General features: G+C 36.3%; 2 protein-coding genes across 2 annotated transcripts; both read right to left on the bottom strand.

The window, feature by feature from the left end:
* On the bottom strand, positions 1-23,476 carry DUO3 (Homeodomain-like superfamily protein). The gene is made up of 9 exons (XM_088208556.1): positions 23,216-23,476; positions 20,639-22,335; positions 20,192-20,543; positions 19,702-19,786; positions 15,575-15,631; positions 3,327-3,386; positions 3,010-3,228; positions 860-2,392; positions 1-737 (listed from the first exon to the last, which is right to left on the bottom strand). Exons 2-9 carry the CDS (start codon positions 22,221-22,223, stop codon positions 270-272), a joined length of 4,359 nt encoding a protein of 1,452 aa, XP_088064682.1. The 5' UTR covers positions 22,224-22,335; positions 23,216-23,476; the 3' UTR covers positions 1-269.
* Positions 22,312-27,872, bottom strand: LOC110817869 (putative FBD-associated F-box protein At1g61330). Its single transcript, XM_088207772.1, has 4 exons — positions 26,913-27,872; positions 24,984-25,148; positions 24,501-24,812; positions 22,312-22,515 (listed from the first exon to the last, which is right to left on the bottom strand). The coding sequence occupies exons 1-4, from the start codon at positions 27,870-27,872 to the stop codon at positions 22,312-22,314; spliced, it is 1,641 nt and encodes a 546-aa protein (XP_088063898.1).
* Positions 27,873-27,936: the final 64 nt, after the last annotated feature.

Genomic DNA, 27,936 nt, shown 5'->3' on the forward strand with positions numbered 1-27,936 from the left:
TGCACAAAAAGATATAAAGTAAAATAACTAATACAAATTTACAAAGCAAAATCTCTGTACAATACATGAAACTGGAAGCAGGTACAACAACAAATGAGATTTGATCAAGGGCAATCTCAGAAAACATACTTACAACAAAAAGGGGAAAGAGGAAGGCTGGGAAAACTGGAGAAAAGACCTTCCCCTCCTTGAACTACTTGAGATCTAGCACCAGTTCCCTGTCAGGTAAGGGATAACTAAATTGGTATGTATTACGATAGAGACTCACATCAAACATACTTATCTTTGCTCTCTGGATACATTCCAGAATTCAAGCTTGCATTAGCTCGGGAAGCACGCTTTTTTCGCTTCCTCAAACTTGCAAGAGGGCCCAGGCTTAGTGCCATCTCCGTGACTTGCTTTGATGCTGCAACTTTCTTTGTGCTTAGCGGTGTCTTCTTGCAAGATCTGCTAGCACGACAAGAGACCAAGTTTTTCATAGCAGAATCTTTGACGGTCACATTATTTTCATGCTCTGTCTTTTTGCATAACACATGAGCTGCAGCACATGGGTCCAAACTCAGCCATGAGTGGTTTGTGGGATCTTTTCCTAGCTCCGTCAACCCTAACCTTAGACGGCCACCATTTCCTAGGGCAGGAGTATTGCCTTGAGGCTGACTGAGGATTCCTGGTTCTTGTTGCCCACCATCAGAATCTGCACCACTTCCAGCTTTTTCAGCTGTAGCATCAGGAACCTCCTACACAGAGGTCAAAGTAGAGAGTCAAAACTTATGGAAATGTCCTGTTCAAAGATGATCTTTTTCTTTTTAGCCGGAACTGAATACTAGGGAAAAGAAAAAAGAAGGAAGAGCACAGGCACCTTATTTTGGGCATCATCTATTTGCTCACAGCCTGAACCACTCTCCCCTTCAGAATCAGCCATCTCCTCACATTCAAACTCCACATGTTCTTCAATTTCTTCATCAGAATCACTTAACTCTTCTTGTTCCATTACAATCTCTAAATGAGACTGGTCACTTACATCCTCCATGTTGCATCTCCCAACATCATTGCTAGGTGCAACCGATCCAGTGATCCCTGGTAGGAGCTTACTGCAGGCTGCAGGGCTACTGTCAGTGTGCGGGTGAGATAGATGGCAAGTTTTTTGAATCTCCAGTGTGTCTTTCTCCTTAATGGATGCAGAACTTAGATGGATCTCCAAATCCAGGTCATTAGCTCTCACATTAGGACTGGAATGCTTAGAGCCAATGGTAAATGGACAACTGACTGGAAACTTCTTGACAGCATCAGGACTGTGAAGTTGACTGGATCTGCCTTCCAATTGAACATATGGGTGTGGAGATGTACATGTACTCAACAAGTTGCTGTTTTTATTATCATTTCTTTGCAGAAGTGGATGAAAGTCCACACCAACTGATGCTGCATTGGATTCCCTTATCTTCATAGCCTTATTTAAGCAATCAACAACTTGAGTGGTTTGGTTTGAATTATGAAAAAGACTTAAATTAAGTTGGGGCCGATTTTCAGAAAAGAAACTGAAAGAACTAGATCCATCTAGGTTACGGTCCAAAGAGTGATATCGCAGATGTCTATCACCTGTGGACTGGAAAAGTAAGGGATGCATCTGAAACTCAGGATCAGTGCCTCTTTTGTCCTGAACATGTTTCTCCTTCACATGTCCAGATTCTTCTAGGTCTTGGCATGAATTTGTCATATGTTCTCTTACAGGATTATCTGTATCAGTTTTGGCTTTAACTGAAGATGCAGCTCCTGATTTTACAACATGAGGAAGTAGAGCTGTATTTTCCCCTCCACCATCACCAATGCTGCCTTGGGCAACAGAAGGCTTTGTAGATGCATCTAACTGATTGCTCTTGAAAACTGATTGTGAAATCACACGAACGGTTGGTGGAAGATTTACTGGGGGTAAGTCAGGCGCTAATCTCACTAGATGTTGATTGGTTGATCTACGAGCTCGATATGGCCGCAAAAAGATTTGAGGTTTTGAGGTACCTGATGTTATCCCAGAACCCAGATGATTTGATAGCATGTTGATTGTCGCAGTCTGCCTATCATGACTTATATGAGATGAAGGTTGCACAGAATAGTTTAACCCACACGGGATCCTGTGCATATTACCAACGGACGGTTGAGCTTCTCCAGACACATGAGTTTCTGGTTGTTCTCTGAGATCAGTATCAACTCCAGGTGGTGTATCATTAGAAAGGTCTTGTTCTCTGTTGTTAGTGCAAGTATTTGCAGAAGAAATGAGATAGGACATGCCAGGCCTCCAATCTGCCAAGAATGCTTCATGGACATATGCATCCCCTGCAATTTCTGCATTATCGTCTCCACTATAATTTTCTGCCCCAGGAATTTCAGCCTGGTAATCCTGCAATTAACAGAGATAATGTGTTAAGTTAAAAGATTCTCCATGAGAAGGAACCCCCAATTACTCATCACCATCCTCTAAATTAGGAGGCTAGTAAAACCAGCACAAAAATAGTGTAGTTACTGAAGTGTGCTCAACTTGCATGCACACGCATTTCTCTACCAAGAAAAGTTACATGCATTCATGCATCCATACTATTACTCAATAGAACAGACAGAATTATTCAATATGAAATGTCTATCACTAGACAGATGAGAATACACACTGGGGATTACTACAGCCATGCTCTTAAAAGAGACTATCTGAGTAATTATCCAAACCAGGCAAGTGGTTTAAATGATTAATAAACGAACATGGTTTACATTTCCAGGAATGACTTGTTTTATCTCATAGTTTAAGAATCAATAATCTGGAGCAAATGTTCTGTTATATTCAATGATGCTGTAAAACCTTAAAACGTGAAGAGCCTGAATAAAGCCAAGGCAAAAGCCAGACAACTCATGGTATCATCCCATTTACCATTGAGATCTGACATCCGAGCAAGTCAGTGTGTGCATATATGACCTAAAGCATTTTGATAGCAATACAGTTATCTAATTGTAAAGATGAAAATACACCTCTTTGTCTGATGCAAGTTGCCAATTCGCCAATGTAGCTTTTGACTTCCTCTTTCTTGATTCATAGACCCGTCGCTTCTCCTTCTTGGCTGCGTCTTGTTTATATGACTTCTGAGTTCCAAGGGCTATGCGCCACTGCCTGGGTAATAGGGATGGGTCTCTATATGGCACAATGAATTTCCATACAGACATCCAATCAAGTTTAAAAACCCCAAGTCCCTGGGCATGTTTAAGTCCTTGTAAGAATAGGACAGCTTTTAGTCGAAAGGAAAGCAAAAAGCCAAATATAAAATTACAATGATTATTAATAAAATTACCTCCTGAATACGACCAATCTCCTCTGCAGTCAGTGGAGAAGTTTTCATCCTCCGAACTGCCTGCAAGAGGCATTAAGGTTATCAATTCATAAGAAAGAGTAGTGACATCAAAGTCAAAATGCGCCCAAAGATGATGTGGCTTTTCAACCAGAAAATCTAATCCATAGAAGATAAAACCTAAAGATGTAGAACAAGGAGAGAATGAAACAAATACGAGAAAAAAGATATAAAACAAACAGCATCAGCTTCAAATTTATCAAATTAATAATCAGGAGAACTGTGCCTAAAGCTAATTAGAGTTTCTTTTTCTTTTGAAATAAAAAGTATGAACCATATTATCATGGTACCATAAAACCGGAGGTACCGCCCCTATACATAAAATTTTACAATATAGTTAGTGAGTTTATGACATGACCAAAATCTACATCACTAATCATGTCATGCCCTAATAATAAAAATTCAAAATAATGCATTCACATATCTTTCAACCTATACAATCAACCTATAAATGGTACTCCACAAACCAAACGCCATCGGACACCACAACAAAACATGCCTGCAACTTTCTGCATCAGCCATACATAAATAACATCTGTTGGGAATAAACAGCCCCTGTGCAATTAAGTTATCAATTGTCAATATGCATTTTCTACTCGCTTCCAACGCAAAAAAAAAAAAACTCTAGGAGGGACATTAGCCTTCCAAATCTGTCTAGTAGGGAGAATTAAGCTCCTGGCATTATTTTCTGTTAATTAAGTGCTTGTAGTAAGATTTGACAGAAAAAACCCCACTTTTATCCGCCTTCCACGCACCTTGTCCTCACCATCAATCAACTGTTGGGCAGACAATAAACATAACAGATTTTCAAATTCTCTGAGTTCCAAGTCCTACAAATTTCTAGTAACATTGATCAGTCAAACAACACTACTGGAGCTTGAAATATATGCATCCTGAAGCAGTATATTTTGTGCCTGCGCAATAGAATAAATTCTAGAAAACCTGTTCAACAAAGACACATTATCAATCTAGGCATCCTTCCAAAATCTGATTTTGTTGCCCCTACCAGCCTTCCACTGCAAATTTTCCTTAAACAATGGTCATTGCATCAGAATTTTCCTCCATAAACTCTTGCCATGGGTTCTTCTGAGCCTTGTTACCCCACTGTCATCCCACACAAGATCACCCCAATGAATTTAGACAATCTACTTCCACAATCTGTCCTCCTCATGTAAAAAACGCCACAACCATTTCCCCTGCAAGGCCACATTTAACTAGACAATAGATCTGACACCCAACCCCCCATACTTTAATGGTTTTTTTATTTCATGCCATTTTACCAAATGAAATCTATGTGTCTCCTCATCATCACCCCAGAGAAAATTGCATTGTAAAATTTTCAGCTTTCTCACAACATTCACATGAATCGTTATAGTTGACAAATAATAGATTGGAAGGTTAGCCATGGTGCTTTTTATCAATGTAAGTTTCTCCCCTTTTGACAGTAACTTTCTCTTCCAACCAGCCAACCTATTCTCACACATTTCCAAAACAAAATCCCATGAGGAGCTACTCTTATACCTAGCCCCCAAAGGCAAACCAAGATATTTGATCGGTAAAGTAACTTCCCTACACTCCAGTACCGCTGCATAGAGACTCCCATCTCCAACGCCACCCAACTTAACCAATTCAGATTTTTGGAGATTGATCTTCAAACCCAATACCCCTTGAAAGCATAAAAGGATACACCTCAAATGGAAAAGGTTTCTCACATCAGGGTGACAAAAGATTAAGGTATCATTAACAAACAAAAGATGAGAAACATCCAGTGTACTACTTCCACGACCCACACTAACACCCAAAAAAAGTTGCAGATCTATGGCCTTGGTCATCAACCCATCCAATGTTTCCATAACCAAAATAAATAACAAAGGAGAGAGTGGGTCACCTTACCTTGAACGCCTACAGGCCGTCAAGAATTCCAAAGGACTACCATTAATGAGAACAACAAAAGAAGTGGTAGTCAAGCAAGTATGCATCCGAAGTCTCCATTTTGTCCCAAAACCAAACCTCCAACTAACATGGTCATATGCCTTTTCTATATCACGTTTATAAATGCTCCCTTCCTTTCTATTAGTGACAATATCGTCGACTATCTCATTAGCTACCATAACAGCATCAAGAATTTGCCTACCATCCACAAAAGCGTTTTGACTGTCACTAATAATATCCCTAAGAACTCCAGAAAGTCTTCTAGCCAAAACTTAAGCAATAAGTTTATAAACACAGCCCACCAAACTAATCGTCCTGAAGTCACCAAATTCTTTAACCTCCTTCTTTTTAGGAATAAGAGTAGAAAGGTAGAATTGAAAGCTTTCACAAATTTTCCAAATTTATGCAGCTTCCTAAACATTTCCATTAAATCATCCTTGATAACATCAGAATTTCTGCAGAAATTCCTATTAAAACCATCTGCACCCAGAGCTTTATCCCCATTACACAGATCCAAACTCTCTTTAATCTTATCCTTAGTGAATTCCTTTTCCAGCATTAATTTATTGTCCTCAGAAAGTCGTCTAAAATTAATATCATCCAAAGTGGGCCTTATCATATGTTCTTCATGGTACAAGTTGGCAAAAGAGTCTTTGGCTGCTTTTCTGATCTCTTGATTGGCCATAATTTTGCTGTCATCAACCAAGATTTCAGGAATGTAGTTATTTCTTCTCCTATTACTGACCTTAATGTGAAAATACTTCATATTCTGATCGCCATCCTTAACTTACCTTTCTCTAGACTTTTGCTTCTAAGATATCTCACCAGCCTTACAAAAATTAGCTAAATCCATTTTCAGAGTATTTCTCCTGCCCATCATGGTCTCATCCGGTAAACCAGTCCCCTCCAGCTAATCTAAATCATTGATTTCTTGCATGATGCTAGTGAAGAAATCCCCAATCCTCACTTTTTCATCTTTAGCCCACACCTTTATTAAATTTTTAACCTCTTTCAATTTTCCAGCAACTCTGAAACTAACTTTGCCATGTATTATAGTATTTTTCCAAGCCTCTTCCACCAACATAGCAAATCTCACATCTGACAACCATCTATTATCAAGTTGGAAAGGGATTGGCCCCCCAATGAATTCCATCTGTCTGAAGGCAAATAGGGAAATAATTCGACGTTGGCCTTTGAAGAGTTTTCTAAATTACACCAGGAATTTGAGATACCAACGCAGGAGAAACCAAGAATCTGTCAATTCTAGAGCACACAGGTTGCTGCCTCATATTTGTCCAAGTCCATCGTCCTCCTAAGAGAGGAAGATCAACTAGTTCCAGCCTATCCATCAACGCTCTATACTGATTAGCATCTGCCACCTTGCATTGTTGCTGTTTTTGTCATCACAATTCAATGTCGTATTGAAATCTCCTCCCCAACAATCCAGAAATCTCCGCATTTCCTCTTGTTATCTTCAAGTTCCCTCCCAAGAATCTCTCTCTCTTCATTATTACCCCGACACTATACACCTGTAAAAGTCCATTCACAATTCAACTTATAGTTCTCGAAAAGGCAGGATAATGTAGTCTCCCCTTTGCACACCTCAAGATATTTAACACTCTCTTCATTCCACATGAGGATAATACCACCAACAGTACCACTCGCTGGAATACAATGCCATCCTACCTCTTTCTCTCTCCACATGCTGCGAATAATCTATTCCGAACATTGATCCAATTTAGACTCTTGTAGACAAACAATATCCGACTTCCATTTTGCCAAACAACCTTTAATAATGAGTCTCTTACCTCGGTTATTGACACCCCTAACATTACAAAATATAATTTTACCTATCATTAAAATCAGAATTTTTTGTACCTCTTCTCTTCCCTTCATAGTTGACAGTAGATTCAAGTCTTTTCAGTTCTCTCGATATATCCTCAACACCTTTTTTCTTCCCCTTGGACAGCATGATGCCCCTTATTCTTTTTTTTTCCTTCTTCTATTTTCTATTTTAGAAAAAGATAGAAAGGTTTGAGCTTCCATACATTTCATAGAAATCCCCATTAATTTGCTGAACTTTTGAATATTCTGAGAAACCCATTGCGAAAACTCCATCGGGAGACCATTGACAATATCAATTCCATCTAAGCTAATTAGAGTTTCTTCATATATGAACTCGTCCTTTCACACTTTTATTTAAAAAAAATATATATATAATGAACTTTTCCTAATCTAAAAACAAAAAGAGAAAATCAAAATTCCAAAATAACCTCTTCTCACATCTTCTACTTGCTTTTCATGTTTTTCATGGTCCAAGAGACCTTCAGCCATCCACAGTAAGATTACCTCTTCCACTCCAATATAGTCTTTTAAGAATGATGAGCAGTGTGCAAAGCATCGTTTATTAGTTGGTGGTATTCGAAAGAGGATAGCTAGAGAACACAAAGGGATTTAATGGGAATGGAGCCTCATCTTTGGCAAATGATATTGAACAATGTTTAATCATTTCTAATTGTTGGTCAGATTTCTTTCAGATTAGTCAGTTTCCTTGTTTCTTTAGTGTTTGCTTTTATTTTTGGTAGTTTCTTTGTTACACCATGGAAGGAATAAGGAGACTCAGAATTGAAACCAAGTCCTTCTCTACTTTTGCTGAGAAAGGTGGATCATTTTTTACCCATGCATCTCATATATTGTGTTTTTTGTAATAGAATAATAAATATTGCTAGGAATGAGAAGAGGTATGTACAATGATGGAGAATAATATATCCTTCTGGAGCCTTCACAAAAAGAACTCAAAGAAAATTTGGTTACGATGGAACCCCCAAAATTAAAATATTACCTAATTTCTATAAACGCGGTTAAAGATGTCAGAAAATTTCCCATGAGTCTTTGACCAAAAGAAGGCCAAGAATGACATCTTTCTCCCACAAAAATTGAATCGAGGCTTTTCTAAAAATTGTTTAATTCCTTTTTATCCATATTGTCCATAAACTCGCAAACAAAATACCTTGCCGAAAAACCTTAGCTACTTTTCCACCCCTTGTGATGAAGATTAGAATTCGGAAAAGAACACCAGAGAAGGAGGCATAATCCAAGTCAGACCAAATGTCCATCAATTCTGTTCAAACTTTCCAACAATGCGTCTCCCTTTTGCTATGACATACAATATTTATGTTCGGTTAAAGAGCTTGATTAGGCCTGTGTACTTGCAGCACCTCATTGGTGTTTAACCACTTTAGGATTGTGGTCCATTGACTTTGAAGGAACCTTAGCTTTCCAAAACACCTTGGCAAAAGAACTATGTTAGTAAATGAGGTTTTAGGTTATGTAATCAAAGGAATATGTACAAGTGTATGCTACCAAGGGGTCTAAAGTTCACATTCTGCTACTGCGCTACTGGGAATATTTAAAGGGTTCTAGCAAACTTAATAGGATTAGCAGCTTGTTTGTCTCTTGGGGATTTGGGTTTATAAGGCAATAGAAATTTCAGGTTACATTGTCATCATTGTGATGAAGAAAACGGTAAGTTGTGATGTCATGGTTTGATGATATGTTGTACAAAAGAGGAATTAGCTAAATGGACTGTCTCCCTTCCAGTGATCCTCCCAGAAAAGAACTCTTGAACCATCTCCTATTAATACGAGTAAGGGGAGTAAATAGGTGACACAAACTAGGTGGGTTGGAGGTGACAAACTTAGTGAGTCTGAATTTTGTTTGACAAACCTCATGTTAAATCCATCCAGTCGTGGAACTTTTTCCTTGTTGCAACTCTTGAGAGCTCTTAGAATTTCTTCCTCAGAAGGAGGCTCCAACCATGTTCTCTCATGCTCTTCTTACTTATCAAAATCTAGACCATCCAAAGTGAGCCTCCTCAATTTATAATTTGTTAAAATATTCCTGGCTTTCTCCCTCAGCTTTGAATTTCCCATACAACTAATCTCCAGGAATTGTCAAACCATTTAACTCTTCACACATTCCAATATGAATGATTAGTCAATCAAAATGGGTCAGGTTGGAAACAAATAAATTACGTACCGTAGAATATTATTCTCGTTAGACTTAAAACTAACTTAACTAAAATAAGAGAACAAGAGTTCATACAACTACTTTCGTATAATAACTCTATCAAGGGTGAATATAGTAGGAATAACTTTTGATACACCTATTACAATTTTGATCGCCCAATAACCAACTTGATCCATAAATTAATTATTTAAGTTGTATATTAATTTAATAATTTAATTCAATTGACCTATTTCTAGTACCTCTTTCCAAACAAGGTTTCTAGTACTTATTTCTAAACAGTCAAAAATCTATTCTATTTAGAACTTGACTTTTATAAATTGAAATTCTCAATAATGAAGATACTTATTACTCCAACTGTCCCATGAGTTACTTATTCCTAAATGAGTCATGAAAGGTATAACGAACATACTTTTTCTCCACATTGGATCAAGAATGGGGCAGAGAGATAAAAAATTACTAATTCATATAAAGTCATAAAACCGGTACAACCAACAACTAAAGTTGTACGCATTATGGGAACAGAAAGTAAATGGTTGGGATCATCCAATATGATGGTATGAACACAATAACAAGGCATCAGTAGGGGAACATTACGCCTTAGGAAGAAGTAATCGCGCGAGCAGGGGTGAACAAAGTGGAAACGAGAACGTCGGCTTAGGAAACTAAAACATTGGTGAGAATCCAAGGCTCCAAAAACCCAAGGCTTCCTCTGCAAGGTTCATCCACGGAGAGTGAGTCCAAGCCAAGGCAAATGCCTACAAAAAGACCACTTGGATTTAGGAAAGAGTTGCTTGAATTCATCCATGATTTGTTCATTCCTTATTTCCATTGTTGCTGAAATAATGGTCTACTTCTTTAGATCCATCGTGCAATACATGTAGTTATTGATAGATAGAACAATCATGGATTCGTAGGAACAAGTTAGAAAGATTGAGAAATAGAACCATCTGATTTGATTCATTATTAACAGCCATGAGATGATCATCTTAGGATGGTCTTTTTGTTGCAAAACTTGGATAAAGTTGAGTTAAAAAATCACGAGTCAAGAAAAATTCATCAGGAAGTGAGATTTATGTATTCACCTACTTGGTTAATTCAATAGCTTTTTTCATTGCTTTGTGAAACGAAACTCTATTCTTTAACTGTTCGACCATAAATTCTGCAAGAATATTAGGGTGCTCACGAGGATTTTCAATTCCTATAATAGTAACGTTGAGTTTTCAATTCATACAACTAAGTTCTTTTTGTATATTCTTCTAATAGGTTCATTCATATAATATCTCGAATGAGAAGAAAAAAGGGTATTGCATGATGAGATCACTCAAAAAAATTAAGTCTTTATTTTAATAAGATTTTTGAAATTTAAAATTAAAGTAATTAGGAATTTTTTTTATCTTTTGCCTTTCTAAATTTTTTTGTCTTTCCAGATTATATATCCAAATTTTATATAAAGTATAAAAACTCATCTTTATAGTTAAGTAAAGAAAAAGACCTTTGGATCTAATACAATAAAATAATGCGTGCATTACAATATTGATTAATAGGATTTTTTGATTCGTTCTTCTCTTCCTTTTATCGAGTGCTATATAATTACATCTTTGTCGATGACTGGCTATGTTGTGAAAGAATCTGGTGTTCTATCACCTGAATCTGGCCTTCCTGTAACCTTCTTTCATCCACAATCCTTTGATTTCTACCTCCATTCAATCTCTTCCATCAAGAAAAAGTTTGCCACCTCTAGTCGAAAGGTAGCCTTCTTTCTTTCTCTTCTTGTGTTAACCTGTCCATCCTTCTACTTGATCTAGCCTTTCCAAGTCTCCAAGCAAGAAATCCCTTCTGGTTAAAGTCCCCTCAAGCTAAGCTTTACTCCATTGTTTAATCTTTGACTTCAAATAGCTCAACCTTTTGCAACTCTATAACTTGAATGTCTCTACAACTGTCTCATCCCACCACTCCTTTACTTTGTCTTGGAAGTCTGACCACTTGAACCATTTATTTCCAAATCTAAAGGGGCACAACCACCAAGCAATACTATTTTGCTCCAACAATTTAGAAAAGTGACTTGACGTGACTCGATGTAGTAGCTTACGGACCATGTTTGGTTAAGTGTGCTGCAAAGAGTTTGATACTAAGAATTGGCGAATTCTAGAGAAACCTGGACACTCCTGAGAGTTTAACCAAGTCTATTTGCCACCAATTACCGGCAAATCCATTAGATCACATCTATCCATAATTGTTTTAAACTCCTTCATACAAGCTCTCAAGAAATTTTCTCTCGATCTTTCATGAGAATTGAGAATCATATTGAAGTCACCTCCTATCACCCATGAGATATCCCATCTACTTCTGCCATTCTTCAAGATCCCTTCACAGAAGTCCCAGCACCCTTTCCTCCCTTTTTACATAAATTCTCGTAACACCCATCTGATCTAACTTCGAATACACGTGAAATTGTCATTTGCCTCTGAATTCGTTTTCTTTCTTTATCATTCCACATGACAACAGTGCCACCTGCCACCCTATTAGCTGATAATCCCCTCCAACCCACCTCTCTAAATTTCTGTACTTTGTACCAGATTAATTAAGCCTCTATATTTGTCTTGTGAAGACAAACTACATATTGTTTCCACCTTGACAAGCACCCTCTAATTGCTACTCGCTTCTCACCTTCATTTAATCCCCTAGTTCATGAAATTATTCTACTAATCATCGTAATTTTGATGATTGCTCCACCCTTATCCCCATTCCGTTCCTCGTTGATTTTTTCATAATATATCGAGGAATGTAGTCTCCTTAGCTCCCCCTGTCCAGCACTGGTCTCTTCCCCATTAGTGTCGCTAGAGCTGTATTACTTGCCTTCTCCCTTCTTTTACCTTCTAGAGGCCTAAATAAGTTTAGAACTTGGTCCTTCAACCCCGCAAAACTCATTGCCAAAGTTTACTAATTCTTCAGATATTATTGAAGGCCCATTTTGAAACTTCACCTCTCTCCTCTTCATCTTTCTCCACCCCCATTGTAGCCAACTCTCCTTCTCATTGACCCCTCCTTTTCCTTTCTTCCTCTTTTCTTTCTTCTCCATATTTTACTATAGATAGAGGTTTTATCATTTCTGGACAACCTCATAGATTGACAGACAATCTTCCCTCCTTTTATCCCAGAACTTCCCGGCAGCACAGTAATAGAAACCACTCCATACTCCCTATTCAGCCCACCTTGCTGCTTTCCCCCAATTTTTTTTTATAAATAAAATAAGTATATTATTATAAACAAGGTACTAAAGAGGTATTGCCTGTATACAAAATAATTACATATCTATCAAGTAGTCAATAATCATCCCAATCTCTTCTAAGTCTCTCATGTCATGACTAAGCAAAATAGAGCTAATCCATTTATCTATAATGTTTACAACATCTTCCAGAGTTAAGGGGCCAAAAACAGGTCACCTACTTCCCCTTTCCCCTGCACATGCCTTACTAGAAGATATGGCTAGAAGCCCAGCCTCATGGTCCTCTTCGTGCGACTTCACTCTGTCCTTCTCCATGATAGCCACTCCTCTTTCCACCTCGAGATTGCTGACAGAGACTGTCAGAAATTCAACCAACCTCCTACATGGCCATGAGGGCCCTCTCCTTTTCTCTGATTTCCTCTTCTCCTTCCACCTGCCGAACCCGAAAAATCAGCTTCCTCTTGCCCTGGATGTTGCTTCTCTATTAAACAATGGGCTTGGGTAACTTCCTTCTTGGGCCGGCTTTATTCTGTATAACAGCCTTGTTTAAGCCTGTTTGGTGAATAGGTCTAGACTGGGTAAATTTTGATTTAAAATTGACTCAACCCGCAACTAAACCAAATCCCTTCTCTACTCGGCTTCCTACAAGTTTCTCTGCGAATGTTTTGCTCCCCTCTCCCTTCTTGACTACCTCCAGCGACATTCTGAGCACTAACTCACACCACAAGCATGCTAGATTACATACCCCAGCCTCTTTCCCTCCCTTACTTTGCTTTACTTTGGGTTATTTTCTCTCTCGCCTCTTGTGCCCTAACCTTCTATGATGGAACAAGCTTTCTTCCCATTAATACTCCAATAGCCTCCAAAAACTTCCACCAACCCGCTGCTTCCATGTCATTCGGTATATAGATCCTCCTCCTTACCTCATGTGTTCTTCCCGTTACTGCTAAATATCCCCCTCCTCTGTCAACACCCAATGCCACCCACAAAGCACGGCTCTTTCCTACCATGCTTCTTACCCAAGAAGCCTCTCCCTTCTCCCACCAAAAGTTCTTCAACATCTTAACCAGCAACTAAGCCTCCATACGAGAAAGCACGATTGACATTCTAAAATCCTTCCATTTTCACTCAGCTGCTACATTCTTCACAATCTTCGGAGAACACCAAGTAAAAAATTGTCCTAAAATACACAAGAAACACCTAGATGAGGAAACTGTCATCTAGACAGCCTTTTGCCTTCTGGTCTTTCTCAGCCCTATATTATGTTGTGTGGTTCTTGTTGTTGTAATTTGATATTACATTTTTATGTATATACTTGCTCCGTCAAGGGAGATGGTGACTTTGGGGGTGACATAATAACTATTTTCATATAGTGTGGTCCAAGCTTAACATAAGTTGTTGATTATATAGATCATATTCTTAATTTATAAGGAAAACAAAGAACAACAAACAAATCCAAAGTTTCCAAAAGTTATTAAATAATTAAACAAAGAAACTCAAATTTCCCAAAAAAGTACTATTTCCTCTAGAAGAATAACAAGACATCTTCCATAAATTCATAAAATCCATCTTCTTATTCAGGCTTTAGATGGTTCTGCATCACATACCTCCTGGAACTTTTCTTCAGGGATCAATTACTGGGAATCCAAATATATGATTTCTCTGCTTAATGACCTTGAGATTTTTTTATCTCCCTCCACAACCTAAAAGCAAAACTTGGACTTGGACTCTTCAAGTGTATAAAGTTGTAACTCCATCTTTACCCATCTCATCCATCTCCAGTTTCCACAAAGAGGTTTTCACTAGCGTGTTTAGGAAGGCCACCATTCCCCCAAAAGTTAAGGCTTTTGTCTAGACTGCAATCCTAAGCAGCCTCAATAGCAATAATCTGTTGCAAGTTTGCAAAGCTAATTGTACCATTTACTGGATGTGTGTGTTGTGTGCTTAAGGAGGTCGAGTCCCACAGCCATTGTTTTTTCTTCTTTTGCATCCTGAGATGATTTGGAGGCATATTCCAGGGTTTTAGGTACTCTTTGCTTTCATGGGTTGTCCCCTTCCCTTCAGGGTTTTTTTTATGTCAAGAGCGGTAGGTTTAAAAAGAAAGGTAGGGTGCTTTCGAGAGGAACTCTCTTTATTGGTTTGTGGTGGTTGTCGTTGGAGAGTGATGCTAAACTTTCTCACTTCCTTCTTTCCTTTAGGTCAGATTGATCTTCCTTGTTTCTTTGTGGGCCAAGGATCAAGGTGTTTTCAGGTATATCTCTTTCGCTACTTAACAGGATGCAGTGTTCCATTGATTTTTATGTACTTTTACCTTCTTTTTTGCTTTATCTTTTAGGAGGATTTCTTATCCTCTGTCATTGTCCCTTTGTCTCCTCTTACTAATAAATTCTTTTCCTATCCCCCCAAAAAAAAATCCAAAATCGAAAGAAAAGTACCTAACAGAACTTAATATGAATTCATAATAGGAGACCAAGTTGCAAGAGAGACCAAGTAGATTTCTGACATAATTCTTAAATCTACTAGACCATTTAATATATAGTAAGATGTTCCTCAAAATGCAAAAATTTACATAATCCTTTTGGCATATTTCTTAATATTGTAATTTTTCTGTTCTATTGTCTTCCTATTCTGCATGGTGTAGCGTATATTCTAGAATATCTCTATACCACAAATCTATCAATTCATAACCATTGCATGTTTATTTAGGTAACTAAGCAGGCAATATTGAATTAGCATATATGCATGTTTTTGATGTCTGATTCTGCCCTTAATAGATCAGTGGCAACTCTCAAATAAAACTGCAATCATTTTCGAGTCCCTATACCTCCAGTTGTTACAAATATGTGATTAAAAAAATGACCACCTTCTTGCATCATCTTGTTTGAAAAGAAAATAAGAAGGGGAGAAGCAGAACCTCAACTTATTGATACGATTCTCTGAAAAATAAAAATTACACAGGTCCAGAGCAACAATAAGCATAGATAAACTCAAGCTGAGAACAAACCTTTATGGGATTTTCTGACGCTTTAGATGAGCATCGATTTTTCTGCCTAACAAAAATCTGAAACAAAAATGGTTCACATTAATAATAATTTTGGAACCTTAGAAAATTTAAAATAGAAGAGAAAAGAAAGGGTGCATATTTTATAGGTTACAATCTTTTAATCACAACAAAAGACCAATAGCCATTTCATCAGACAACTATTTACCTACAGAAAATGTACAACTGTCCAACAAGGCGGAGATACAGTTCATAGGCTCTAAAGCTTTAAAAAGCAAACAACATATCCGATTATAAGCTTAATGGAAAATGTAGCAAAAGGCCAGCCATGTTAACATGCACACAGATACAGATGAGGAAGAGCGTGTCTGCATATCTAGTAGCACACATAAATATCTCAGTACACATGCAGATGCTTTTTTTTTCTTTTTAAATATCAGCATCCATTATAAATGGCAAAACTGTGCAAATATGATACTTGACTCAGTACAATAAGAACACTTTACTTGACTTCATAAGTGGTGGAATCCAGTGATCAATTAAATAAATTCAGTAGCATACATAATGGTAAAGGAGTTTTATATAAAGAGTATTATTAGGAGGAGAAAAAGAGTACAGAGGAGGATAACATATCATTCTACTAAAGCAAGATAGAGCAGAAAAATGAAGATCTTTCAGTACAAAAAGCACCCCAATCCTTCTGCAGAGTAGCTAAAGAAAACCCTCGAAAGAACCATTGGCTTCAACAGGAGATCGGAAAATATAAAGGGTAAATTACCACTTAAATATTCCTTAACTACAAAGATACTCTCTTTTTTAAACAATTGCATAAATAACCTAACACTTACTTTTTCAGCCAACGTTTTGAAAAAATAAAAAAAAGTCAACATTAATTAATTTACGTTCCCTCTTATCCTCGTTATTCAAGTTTTTTAAGTAAGGAATAGAAACTATCAAATGAGTGTTATTCTCTTTCATCTCTCAATGGATCCACTGTCTTCTTACTGGAAATCAACTATCTCTATGCAATCAGAAAAGAACACAAGTATTAATAGAAAAAATTTTATATAGGTTTCGGCAATAACAGTTCTTTGGAAGTTCTGATTGAGGTCATCCATGTTTGTCTCATTGATGTGCGTAACTAAGTCAAAAGCCTAAAATCAATGTCACAGAACTCAAGAAAACCAGGTACAGAGAAACTTGCAAGCAATGGATGTGTTTGCAGAATACCCAGGAACTGGTTGGGTATATATCATTGATTGGCCTAAAATGTACGACTTAATGTCAACTACTTCAAGACAATCACACTGTTGAGGATTCCAATTTGAAATACAATATATTCCACAAGCCAGTGGGTGAGAAAATTTACTGCTATAATTGGTGAGAAGATCATACAATTCCTGCCACTTTAATTTACCCAATCATAACCCCTCAAATTTCCATGTAGCTTAGGGGATGGTCTAAATTCATGTAAGCAAACAAATATAAACGTTCACTCCAATTTGATGCTGATAGACTTGCTATCAGAACTAGTCTATGCCCAAGAACTAACTAAAAAAGTCCCTTGGACGATCAAACAACATTCTCTGAAAACAATGGTATAGGTTAAAAGGTATTAAAATAAATTATACCATGTAATTAATTGTTTATTTCTTTTTTTGTCTTATAAATCCATATATATAGAATTGTAATATTCAATAAAATACACATTAAATCATTTTTAACATGATATCCGAATACTAGATTAAAAAAAAGCCTATCCTCAATTACAGACTTTATTCGAACTTCATCGTTGAAATAGAAAAGAAAAAAATCCTAAAAAGGTAAAGCCAGCCTTCATAGTTGGGCATTGTAGACTAGCCGCCAGCCATCGCCAACAGCTACCAGGAGCAGCCAAACTGGCCTTCATAATCGATGCTAAAACCCTTCAGCCAAGCATCTAGTCGCGCACCACCCTCTTTGTATGCAGTTGTGGACGTTTCTGCCATAGATGCGGCTGCAACTGCACCACCAGACAGAGCTTCTTTGCCATGACAGCACCACCAGATGCAACCACGACCAGATGTGACCTTCTCTGTCATGACCGCACAGCTGAGACGCGATGCGGCTATATTCGGGCCTGTTATCCTGATGCAACCTCATGTGTCAAAAGGCCCCCTCCGTGCCACTCTCTGCTCCAACCACCGGGCCGCCCTTAGCTTTCGCTTCCTGCAATTGCACATAGTAGCGCTTCTGCCCCTTATCGCGCATCTGACTAGATGCGAAGCCCAAGCTACTCCCAACGTGGTTAGCAGCACAAACATGGTCCATGTTGCCGGACCTCTGTGCATGGCCTCCTTTGTGCTCCATCAATTGCACAGAACCACATCAGTTGCATAGAACCACACAACACTAGCCAGCCTTCACTGCCAGTAGTGCACAGATCTGCCATGCAACCAGCTGCATGGGCCAGTCGCACACAGACCAATTGCGAACTGACTAGTTGTGCAGTAGCCGCTCTTTGAGCCCTGAGCCCAAGTCCAGCCACAACCACCAGTATTTGTGGTAAGATCCCTCATGGAATTTCTTTTTTATTCTACTTTTAACTACCATACAACTCTTTAAAGGATGTTGGAGATAACATCCCAAAATACTGGAATACATTTCCATATAGGAAATCCAGTTGGTGAATTTCAACCAAGTCAGACAGCCTATCACTTTACACGAAAAGATTATTTTAGTTGGTCCCAATTAATCCAGACCACCCTCAAGAGTGAAGACAAACTCATTCATCTTTTGGGTATTGGACCAAAAACCGAAGACTCCATATTTGATGCTTGGGAGAAAAAAGATTCTATAATCATGACAGAGTTATAGAGGTCTATGACTCTAAAAATAAGCAAGACCATGTTGTTCCTGCCTGCAGCAAAGGCAGTGTGGGCTGTTGTCAGAAGCCTTACTCATGGCTTCGGATCTGAGAAAAGAAAGAGAGAAAGAAAAGAGAAAGAATACTGGAAAAGAGAGATTTTGAGGTAAATTTCTTTGTTTTTTTTCCGATACTTTTCATTCATACAAATTAGCCTATTTATAGTTTAAGAGTGTTTAAAGGCATGACAGTGATGGAGGCAGAAATCATTCAGCTGTTTCGGTTGCAGCGGCGGGCATGGGATCTGCAGGTAACAACAGTCAACCCTAACCCTAATCCGTTCAGGTGGTTTGATTATTTTGCCCTCTGTGGGTGAAATTACCTTTTTGCCCCTTCCGTCTGTAGTAGACAGAAATGGTCTCTTGACAGATATGATCAGTATCATCTACTTTAAAGTCAAGGACATCGCGTAAATTTATGATCTGACAGTTGAGACATTGTCAATCAAACTAGAGAATAGATTAGTAAATGATTATTCTAACCTGTTAAAAAAACTGGTGGCAAGAATTGAATCAGTATCACAGTCTTGCCAAGGACTGCAGTAGAGATGCAACCCATGTCAAGAAGTTTGTAGAAAAAGATCGTGCTTATTAATTTCTAGCATGACTAAATCCTATGATCATGTACGAGCGCAAATTTTGGGAAAAGAGAAAATTTCATCCCACAATGAAGTAATTTCCATCGTAACAGCAGAAGAGTGTAGAAGAGGAGTTATACTAGAACCTGACTGCATCAATAGTTCAGCCCTGATCTCACGAGATTCCAAACCTCGCAAGCAAACAAATGAGGTGAGTCACTGTGAGAACTCGACCCCAGAAACAGATAGCAGAGACAATCTTTGGTGTACTTTTTGCAAAAAACCTAGACATACCAAAGAAAAATATTGAAAATTGCACAGCAAGCCCAATACTTCCAGTTAAGAGTGAGGATATAAAAGTACCTCATAAAAGATTTCCAAACAGGCTCATATGTCACCAATTGTATAAAACATAAGGTATCTTTTATAACTAGGATCTATTTATGGGGGTATTAGGTAAGTACCCAGAAATATAAGCAGTGTCGTGATTGATTCATATTATGATATTAATAACAGGGGAACATAAATCAATTAACAACAATCACCAATATAACTATTAAAGACATACCAACAATATAACTAAACTTGTAGCTTCGCTCCAACAACAATCACCAAGAAATGTTCTTGCTATTTGGAACAATAAATTACCTGATGCTTTGATTTGCAAGGAAGATATCGCTGTTGAATAGCCTTCCAATCTGAATTATACTCCATCAGTCCTAGAGCTAATAACCTGCAATAAAGACCAATAGGATTAGCTAAACTTCACAGACCTGTCTAGCAAATCATAAGAAAACATAGCCACAGATACAAAGTTGGAGAACATGTTCATGATATAGAAAATTGTATAACATAAGCATAGATATGATATAAAAGAAAAATTCTAGTTTTCTTTCAACTAGATGAATTAACATGATCATTGTTCATTATATGAGAAAATTCATAAGGATGAAGTCAAAACATGAGGGTAAGAAATAAACTGTAGAATTAGTTCTGGGTCAAAGCATACACCCTAATTTCTATATTTCAAACCAGAATCCTAAAGCATTTAAATTCTATGTTTCATTTGAGAAACACTACAAATTAATGAAGGCCAAGATATCTGACAAATAAAAGGAAAACAAACAATGCAACTCACTCATCTTCAGAATCAGTAAAAAGCACTCGATTTGCAACAGCAGCAGGCGGTGGCTTATGTGGAAATAGTGATGGATTAAACAGTGGAAAAAATCTCTGTGCTAACTTGGCAATTTCCTTTGGGACTAAAGCAACAGACTGCTTCTTGGAACTTTCAACAAGTGTAGCAGCCAGTGTCTTCCTAGGTTGTTGGCTGGAAGAAGATGCCCCTGGATTGGCAGTTGGAGGACTGCTTCCTCTAAAACTATTTGCCTCAGCCAATGGCAATAAACAAGGAAGAGGAAATAAAGGCTCTCTTTCATAGTAATTATCACAACTGGATTCCACATGACGCCGATGATATTCCTGAACAGCTGTCAAAATAGACCCGTTAATATAAAAAATAAAATATATCCAGAAGAACTAAATAATTGAAAAAGCACTTTCTAAGGCCTTCTTGTTGGCATACCAGTACAAACATCATCCATATATTTTCCAACTAAATTCAATGCAGCTACATCCATAACAGAAAATACAGGACCATTTATAACAGGTATCCAGCACCCAACTGCTTGAAAAGCAGTCCCATTAAAATGTTGATCATATCTTCCCTCAGAAGTGAAAATGTTTTGAGGCGTTGGTATCTGGGTGTTTGGAGAGACAACACCCTGTGAATCAAATTTTGAAGATGATCCAGACACACATTGAACTGGGGAAACTTGGGGTACTTCACTCAGCACTGATGAGCAAATATACGGATGAGAAAAGCAAAAATCAGGATGTGCTTCACTTCTGCATGCTACTAATTCTTTGCGTTTGCAAAGCATCTCGAATATCAATCCCTGAACTTGGGTTGCAATGTACTGTCGAGAAGGATCAAGAACACAAAGAGAAAATATCTGAATAAGAAGTTGCACGTGCTCATGTATCAAACAATACAACTGGCCAATTTGATTAGGGGTGAATCCATTTCTTAAACCATCTTCTCTCGTTGGAGCAATATTGGGAACCAAAGCCTTAGCATTGCTAGTAGGAATGGGTGCAATTGGTCTGTTAGGCAAGATTGGTAAGAGGGGACGCAATGGCCTTTTTGCATGTGCTAAAAGTTTTCTTTTACAATGTGCACTGGATTTTTGCTGTCTATTCTGCCTAGTCTCTGGCCTACGTCCCGTTCGCTCATATTTACTAGTTCTGGTCTTATCTGTTATACCTCCGTCATAATCACTCTCAAGTGCTTCTTCAAGTTCTATTTCAAAATCCGCATCATTATCCTCATCATCATCACCATTATAATTGTCTTGAGCTAATTGTTCATTGTTGTTGCCACCCTGTAAAACAGCTGAAAGAAATTTTCTGTATTCTTCTTCATCATCAGCATTTTGAAGGTCATCATCGTCATCTGTTTCTTGAAGAAATGCCTCAAGCTCGTCAAGTGTAAAACTTGCCAGTGAATAACGAGCCCTAGTGCGCATGCAAATAGCATCCTCATCACCTAAATTTGTTATGTCCCTTTCAGATTTTGTTGTATTACTCAATTCTCCTACTGCTCCAACATTTGCATGAACTCCACAGCTCGTCTCATCCTCCTTTTCTCTTGAACTTTCAATTTCTGTCTGCAATATAAGATCAGATCTGTTCCTCTTTCGATTTCTCAGAAACACTTCCTGCCGACCTTTCTCACTTGCTCCTTCAGATGAAAGATTGCTTTGCATCAATACTTCCTCCTCACCATGCTCAAGATCTCCATCATCACAATTTTGCAACTTACCAGTTAGCTTCAACGAATCACCTACAGCATAATAATTACCTCCCTTACTGTCAACAACTCCATCCAAACCTTCAACATCAGAGCTCAAACTCGAAGAAGCTTCAGGTGAAGGTGTTTCCTTTAAAAAGGGGTTGAAATCCACATCTTCTTCCTCATCTTCTTCATCTTCTGCCTCCTCGTCAACATAATTATCAGGTTTGGATGGAATTTCAATGGTAGGAGGGGTAACATTTTGATAATCAGGATTTCCATCTTTAGGTGATGGTTCATTTGTACATGAAGCCATGACAAATAACTACTATATATTGATAACTAAGGTTGTTGCTAAGATGGTTAACGATTTCCACAAGTGTTGATAGGTACTAGTGTTGAATTCATGAGCTAAATATCAAAGCATCCTGCATCACACCAACCGTGAGATATGTCATGAGCAAAGAAATAGCTACACAAAAGCAAAAGGAGCAGCCATATTCATATTCCCAAATCTGAAAAATAAATAGAGCTGCTTCTTCTGTCCTATATCCAATCAGGTGTCCCATGTAGAAATATGATAATGTTGACTTTCTAGAGGCAACTCCCTAAGTTGCTCAAACAGCAAACATGATCAGGCAAATAACAAAATGGGAGAGGGAATGATATATAAATTTTGCAAGCTTTGATTTACTAGAACTCACAATAATTATGCAAAACAAAACTCTCTCACAATATTCTTTTCAAAATATAAGGAGTTGTTACTAATTGTGTTATAGGCAGCATCAGACGCCAAAATATATACTGATCTCTAACCGAAATTGCAGCATCAGACGCCAAAATATATACTGATCTCTAACCGAAATTCTATCTCAAAATGTTGCGAGGAAGGAAGGTATTAGGCACAGACCTTGTAGTATAGACTAATTAATTATGGCTTACAAATATCTAAACAAAAACCGGTTAACGTCAAAATACAAGTGGCTTAGAATTAAATCTACTCCTGCATGAAAACTCCTTTTTATGGTAGCAACACCCGGGAATGGTGATTCAATAATTTCCTCAAAGCATCCTAACCAGATATATTAGATCAAAAGGTGTACCAAATCATAGACGTGTAGAATGAATGCAGGTTAATCTATTCAAACGCAACTCACTGGTCATAAGAAACAAAGGAATCGAGGCACACAAAGAAGAAGATAACAAGAGACCAAATAGGTTTACAATCCCATTTCATTCATACTCCACAATAGAAGACTGTGAAAGCAAAATCAAAATGGAATTGAGGAGGAAAGAGAACAATTTTACCAGAATTCTTCTTACAAAGTCCTCATCCTTATTATCTAGCAATCATCTATCACTCTTCTCTTCTGTTTCCTCCTCCGTTTCCCTTTTCGATTTCTCAACCTTCAAATTCTTCTCTTCCTACTCTTTTTACTCAGCGCGGACCCTTCTTGTCTTTTTCTTTTTCACTCTTCAAATTATCCGTTTTTTTGTTTTCTCCGCACTTCTTGCTTTCACCTGCACTCTGTTTTTTCTTTCATTTTTCAAAACCTAACCATTCTCTCTCTACACGGAGGAGGAAGAACAAGGCAGACTCTGAAAACGGCGTCGTTTATCTTAAAAAGTAACTGGGCTTAGGCTGGGCCTTTTTAGTTGGGCCTAGGCTTTTTATTCGGCCGAATTGAATATTAAAATTGGATGGATTTTAAATAACAGTAATAACGCGAGTAATAAAAAGTTAAAAGTTATATTATATCAAAATTGAGGGTACAAATAAAAGTTAATAATTTTTTTTAGGGTTTTAAAGAAATTTAAACAGATAATTTTAATCTCCTCTGCAACACCAATGGTATCTGTTGTACTAAAATTTCTAATTAATTAAATAAACTAATATGTTTTTAAAATTTAGTGAAATAACTAAATCAATTATATCAAAATAATTAATTTATTCATTAATTAAATAGTATATATATATCAATGATTACATAATATAAAATAATATCTAAATAGTGATTGATATTCTCTATCAATATACTTAGAAATCACAACTTTTTATTAAGATCACAATCACTCAATCACTTTCTAGCATAATAATCACTTTATGTTATTTTTACAAACTTTATAAATCTAATTGGTTTATTTTAATTTTTATAAAAATAAATAAAATATACGAATTACATTTATGAAATCTTCTAATTCATTTTTACTTCTACCGGATATAATTTTTCTAATATGCATAGAGTTATAAGTTTCTCTAATTGGCATAAATTCAAATCATTACAAAAAATATATAAAATTTAATCCATGAAGATAACAATAAAGGTTTTTATTCAAGTCATAACTTTAACACATAAAATCCATTAAATCCAAAAAAAAAAAAAAAAACAACATACAAAAGAAAATTGTCTTAATCACTCAAAAGACAAATTAAAGAGTATTAAACACAAGATCCATGATATGTATATTGAAATATAAGGAGGTAGCTAGGCTAGGCTTCGGTTTCATGAAGATCGATCGAAGTTTTCAGTTACTTGGAAGCCCAAAGTGAGTGAAACCAAGTTTTTGTATGCATCGGACGAGGAGTTTCAACATCGTTGGAAGACTCGTAAAGAAGTATTCGAGCTTGTTTCGATACTCTCGAGAAATAAAAAAGCCTGCGGTAATAGTATGCACGATTGACATCAATTTTCAGAGCATCTTTCTTAGGAGTTACAAGAACTAAATTCTCCAAGTTGATTGTCTTCCTCAGAAAAAACAACACTAATTCTATTTCATGTTCATCAAATTTATAACCTAATATCTTGATAAACTTGATCGTATATAGATTCGGAACAAGTCTATCAAGTTCATTCTTTTGATGAAGCTCCCAATAAGTTGTGCGGACGAAGTTGAAGCTATTCAGCTGCAATGATAATTTTATTTTATTCATATAATTAGTAGTTTATAAAAAAAAAAAACCACCAAATATATCTAAAAATATATCACAAATATATATACATTCAGAACCAGACGTTATTATATATATACATATAATTAAGTCGAGTTGTAGGGTATATGTAGTGAAAGTACTTACATCAATGAAGAATCTTTCCAGGTTAGGGCAAGATGTCAGAAAGGTAGCAATATCGAAAAGATTAATAAAGCTAAAGCCATGCATGAACAGCTGATATTCCTTCAACCTAGAAAAAATAAATTGTGGTGCACTCAATTCTCCAGATATAATTCTCCTGCTTAGACCCTGCGAACATAAATGTGTATATATATATAGAACCCAAACCATTAAATTGTAATACATATAAAATCAGACAAGAAAAAAAGTTATATTCAATTAATTATGTATATGCATATCCGATGAATTAATTTCATGAAGCAAAGCAAAATCTTATCTTTTCAAAACAATATCTTATTATCTCTTCAAACCCAATTAACAGAAAATGAAATAATTTTAAAAAACTCTAAATATATATAAAGACCAAATTATATATATATATATATATATGGGTGCCTAGTCAAGAAAACTAAAGTTATGTATTAGAGAGAGGAAAATGAAATGGAAGCTAATAGAAAACACAAGAGTATTAATATTTTATGGGAAGAGTGATATTTTAGGTTTCAAGTTTCTTCATGAGCACCTTAACGAAATGTCACCTTAAATTTTTTTCTTAAACTTATTAATAACTCCAATTAAATTATTAGTAGGAACTATATATACAAAAAAAAAAAACTATTATCATATTAAAACTTTGTTGCATATAAATCTCCACCATTCTTCTCTTTCACCCTTCTTATATATACACTCCTATATATAATACATATAATATATTGGATTATATTACTTATCTCTCTCTTCTTCTTTATCAAACAAATCACAACTTTCGAAAATAACAATATTGAAGATGACTATAATAAACTATTATATATCAAAAGCAAAAGCTATTATCTTATGAACATCATAAATAGATTCATTTTTAAAATCTTAACCTGACCGAATATTATATTTTTGTTAGAGAAAAAAATATGCTAGAGTTTTTCAGTATCTTAAAACCTCTTCAACTATCTTCTCGTTTACTCTTTTTACACTCTTGTTTCATTTTCACATATTATACCTTAAAAGATCTAATATATAAATATATACAATATATTTATTTGTGTGTATATCCATAAATATATGTATATATATATTTATTGCCCATACCTTACCCTTCTTCACCCCTCTCCCAAACACACATCAGAAACATGAAACTAAGAATATAAAGATAACTATAGCAAAACAAGGTTCATCAAAAACAAAAACTACAATATATATAATAGTAAAAGAGTATAATAAAAAATGTAGTTAAGTAGGCAACTAAAATATAAACGAAGAAGGTCAAATCAGTATGAAGGTCATGAAGTTTTATATTCTCGTATTTCGTTTTCTTATATCATAGCTGAAAAATATCAAATATACACTCTCACATATGTACATATGTGTATATATCTTGTTCCACTACTTATCTTTCTCTCTCTTTCTTTTTCAAATACCTCAGAAACATGTAACTAGCAGTATAAAGATAACTATAGCAAAACACCATTCATCAAGAACAAAACTTTAATATGCATATATGTGGGTGTATATAAATATAGAGCAAAGTGTTATATTAATAAAAAAAATACAATTAAGTAAGAAACTAAGATATAAACAAAGAAGATCAAACCAGCATGAATGTCATGAAGTTAATCATACATATCATTCGTAAAAAGTCATATGTATTTATGTATGCGTGCGTGTGTGTGTATATATATGTAAATTGTGCTCCCATGACTTCTGTTCCTCTCTCCCAAACAAAATTCAGAACAAGAAAGCAACACTACATGATAAGATAACTATAGCAAAATATTGTTCATAAAAAAAATAAAAAAGTACGATAATATATCATAAAACATTATAATAAAAAAATGCATTCAAGTAAGAAAATTTTTAAGATAAAGATTTTAAATATATATGTGCACATAGCCATACCTCAAGAAATATACTGGTGGTAGAGAGAACCTTAAGATAAGATAGATCATAAACAAGCCCGATCAGTTTAAAAGGTTGCGTAAGATGTTTTGCTGAATTCATAGTGAGCAGAAAATCTTCCAACTTGGCGACGTTATTAAGTTTGAGGTAAATAGGGTTTCCAATGTAGTAAAATGATTTCAGAGATGGGGCATTAATTTCAAGATCCACCAAGTTTTCACAATCCCCAAATTTCAGTACTCTAAGCCATTTCTGCTTCGTCGCATTAATATACACAATATTAAGAGAATAGCAGTGAATTATTTCCAGGTTCTCCAGAAGAATACAACAGTCGAATAAAGCCCCAATGAATTGTATATTCACATCCACACATTTCAGAACAACATTCTTCAAGAGATGCCAGTTTTTAAGCTCTGATAAGTGCGGATTGAATTCACAATTGTTGATTGTCAAACTTGTTACAGTTATTCCAGAATCAACCCAATCTGAAGAGAGGACTGGAATGGTGCTTACACTGGAAAAATCCAGTTCAATCTCTTCAACATCTTTTGCTATCGCTTGTTTGATCCATGATTCAATGGTTGGAATGATGGATTCAGTTGGATATATGAAAAGACGAAATGATTTGATTTTTGATCCTTCATGGTGACGAAAGATTTGGTCGATGATGGAGACAAGTGCTCCACGGTGGTACCCTCGAGCGAATTCCTTATCAAAGATCAAGCTTTTGATGTACTTCAAAGTATTTCTGAATCTCGATGCAAGAAGACTTGATCTCGCTGCTTGTTTGACTGGAAAGAAAGTGATGATAGTCTCCACAATGTCACCGGGTATATCAAAAGAAATCATCGAATTTTGATATGGGTTAACAAGACTATCGTTACCATGTTCGTCAGGCTTGTGTCTTTTTGCTTTCTGATTGGACATGGTTTTCTTCTTTGTTTCATGAGCAACTACCATTGATAGATTGTATTCAGAATTTTCTTAATAAAATTACAAGAGACATGAAAGAAATTCTGATGGA

This window comes from Carica papaya, chromosome 7, assembly GCF_054855325.1.
Source record: "Carica papaya isolate Zhongbai chromosome 7, ASM5485532v1, whole genome shotgun sequence".
Taxonomy (NCBI): Eukaryota; Viridiplantae; Streptophyta; class Magnoliopsida; order Brassicales; family Caricaceae; genus Carica; species Carica papaya.

Bases quoted from the DNA above. Each gene is read 5' to 3' on its own strand.
- DUO3 (XM_088208556.1), bottom strand. From the start codon at position 22,223: ATGGCTTCATGTACAAATGAACCATCACCTAAAGATGGAAATCCTGAT. The intron at 3,387-15,574 runs GTTTGTTCTCAG...TGCCTCTTGCAG, and splicing joins CGTCAGAAAATCCCATAAAG to GCAGTTCGGAGGATGAAAAC. The intron at 2,393-3,009 runs GTGTATTTTCAT...TGTTAATTGCAG, and splicing joins AACTTGCATCAGACAAAGAG to GATTACCAGGCTGAAATTCC.
- LOC110817869 (XM_088207772.1), bottom strand. From the start codon at position 27,872: ATGGTAGTTGCTCATGAAACAAAGAAGAAAACCATGTCCAATCAGAAA. The intron at 25,149-26,912 runs GTATGGCTATGT...TTATGTTCGCAG, and splicing joins CCACCAGTATATTTCTTGAG to GGTCTAAGCAGGAGAATTAT. The intron at 24,813-24,983 runs GTAAGTACTTTC...TTATCATTGCAG, and splicing joins TGGAAAGATTCTTCATTGAT to CTGAATAGCTTCAACTTCGT.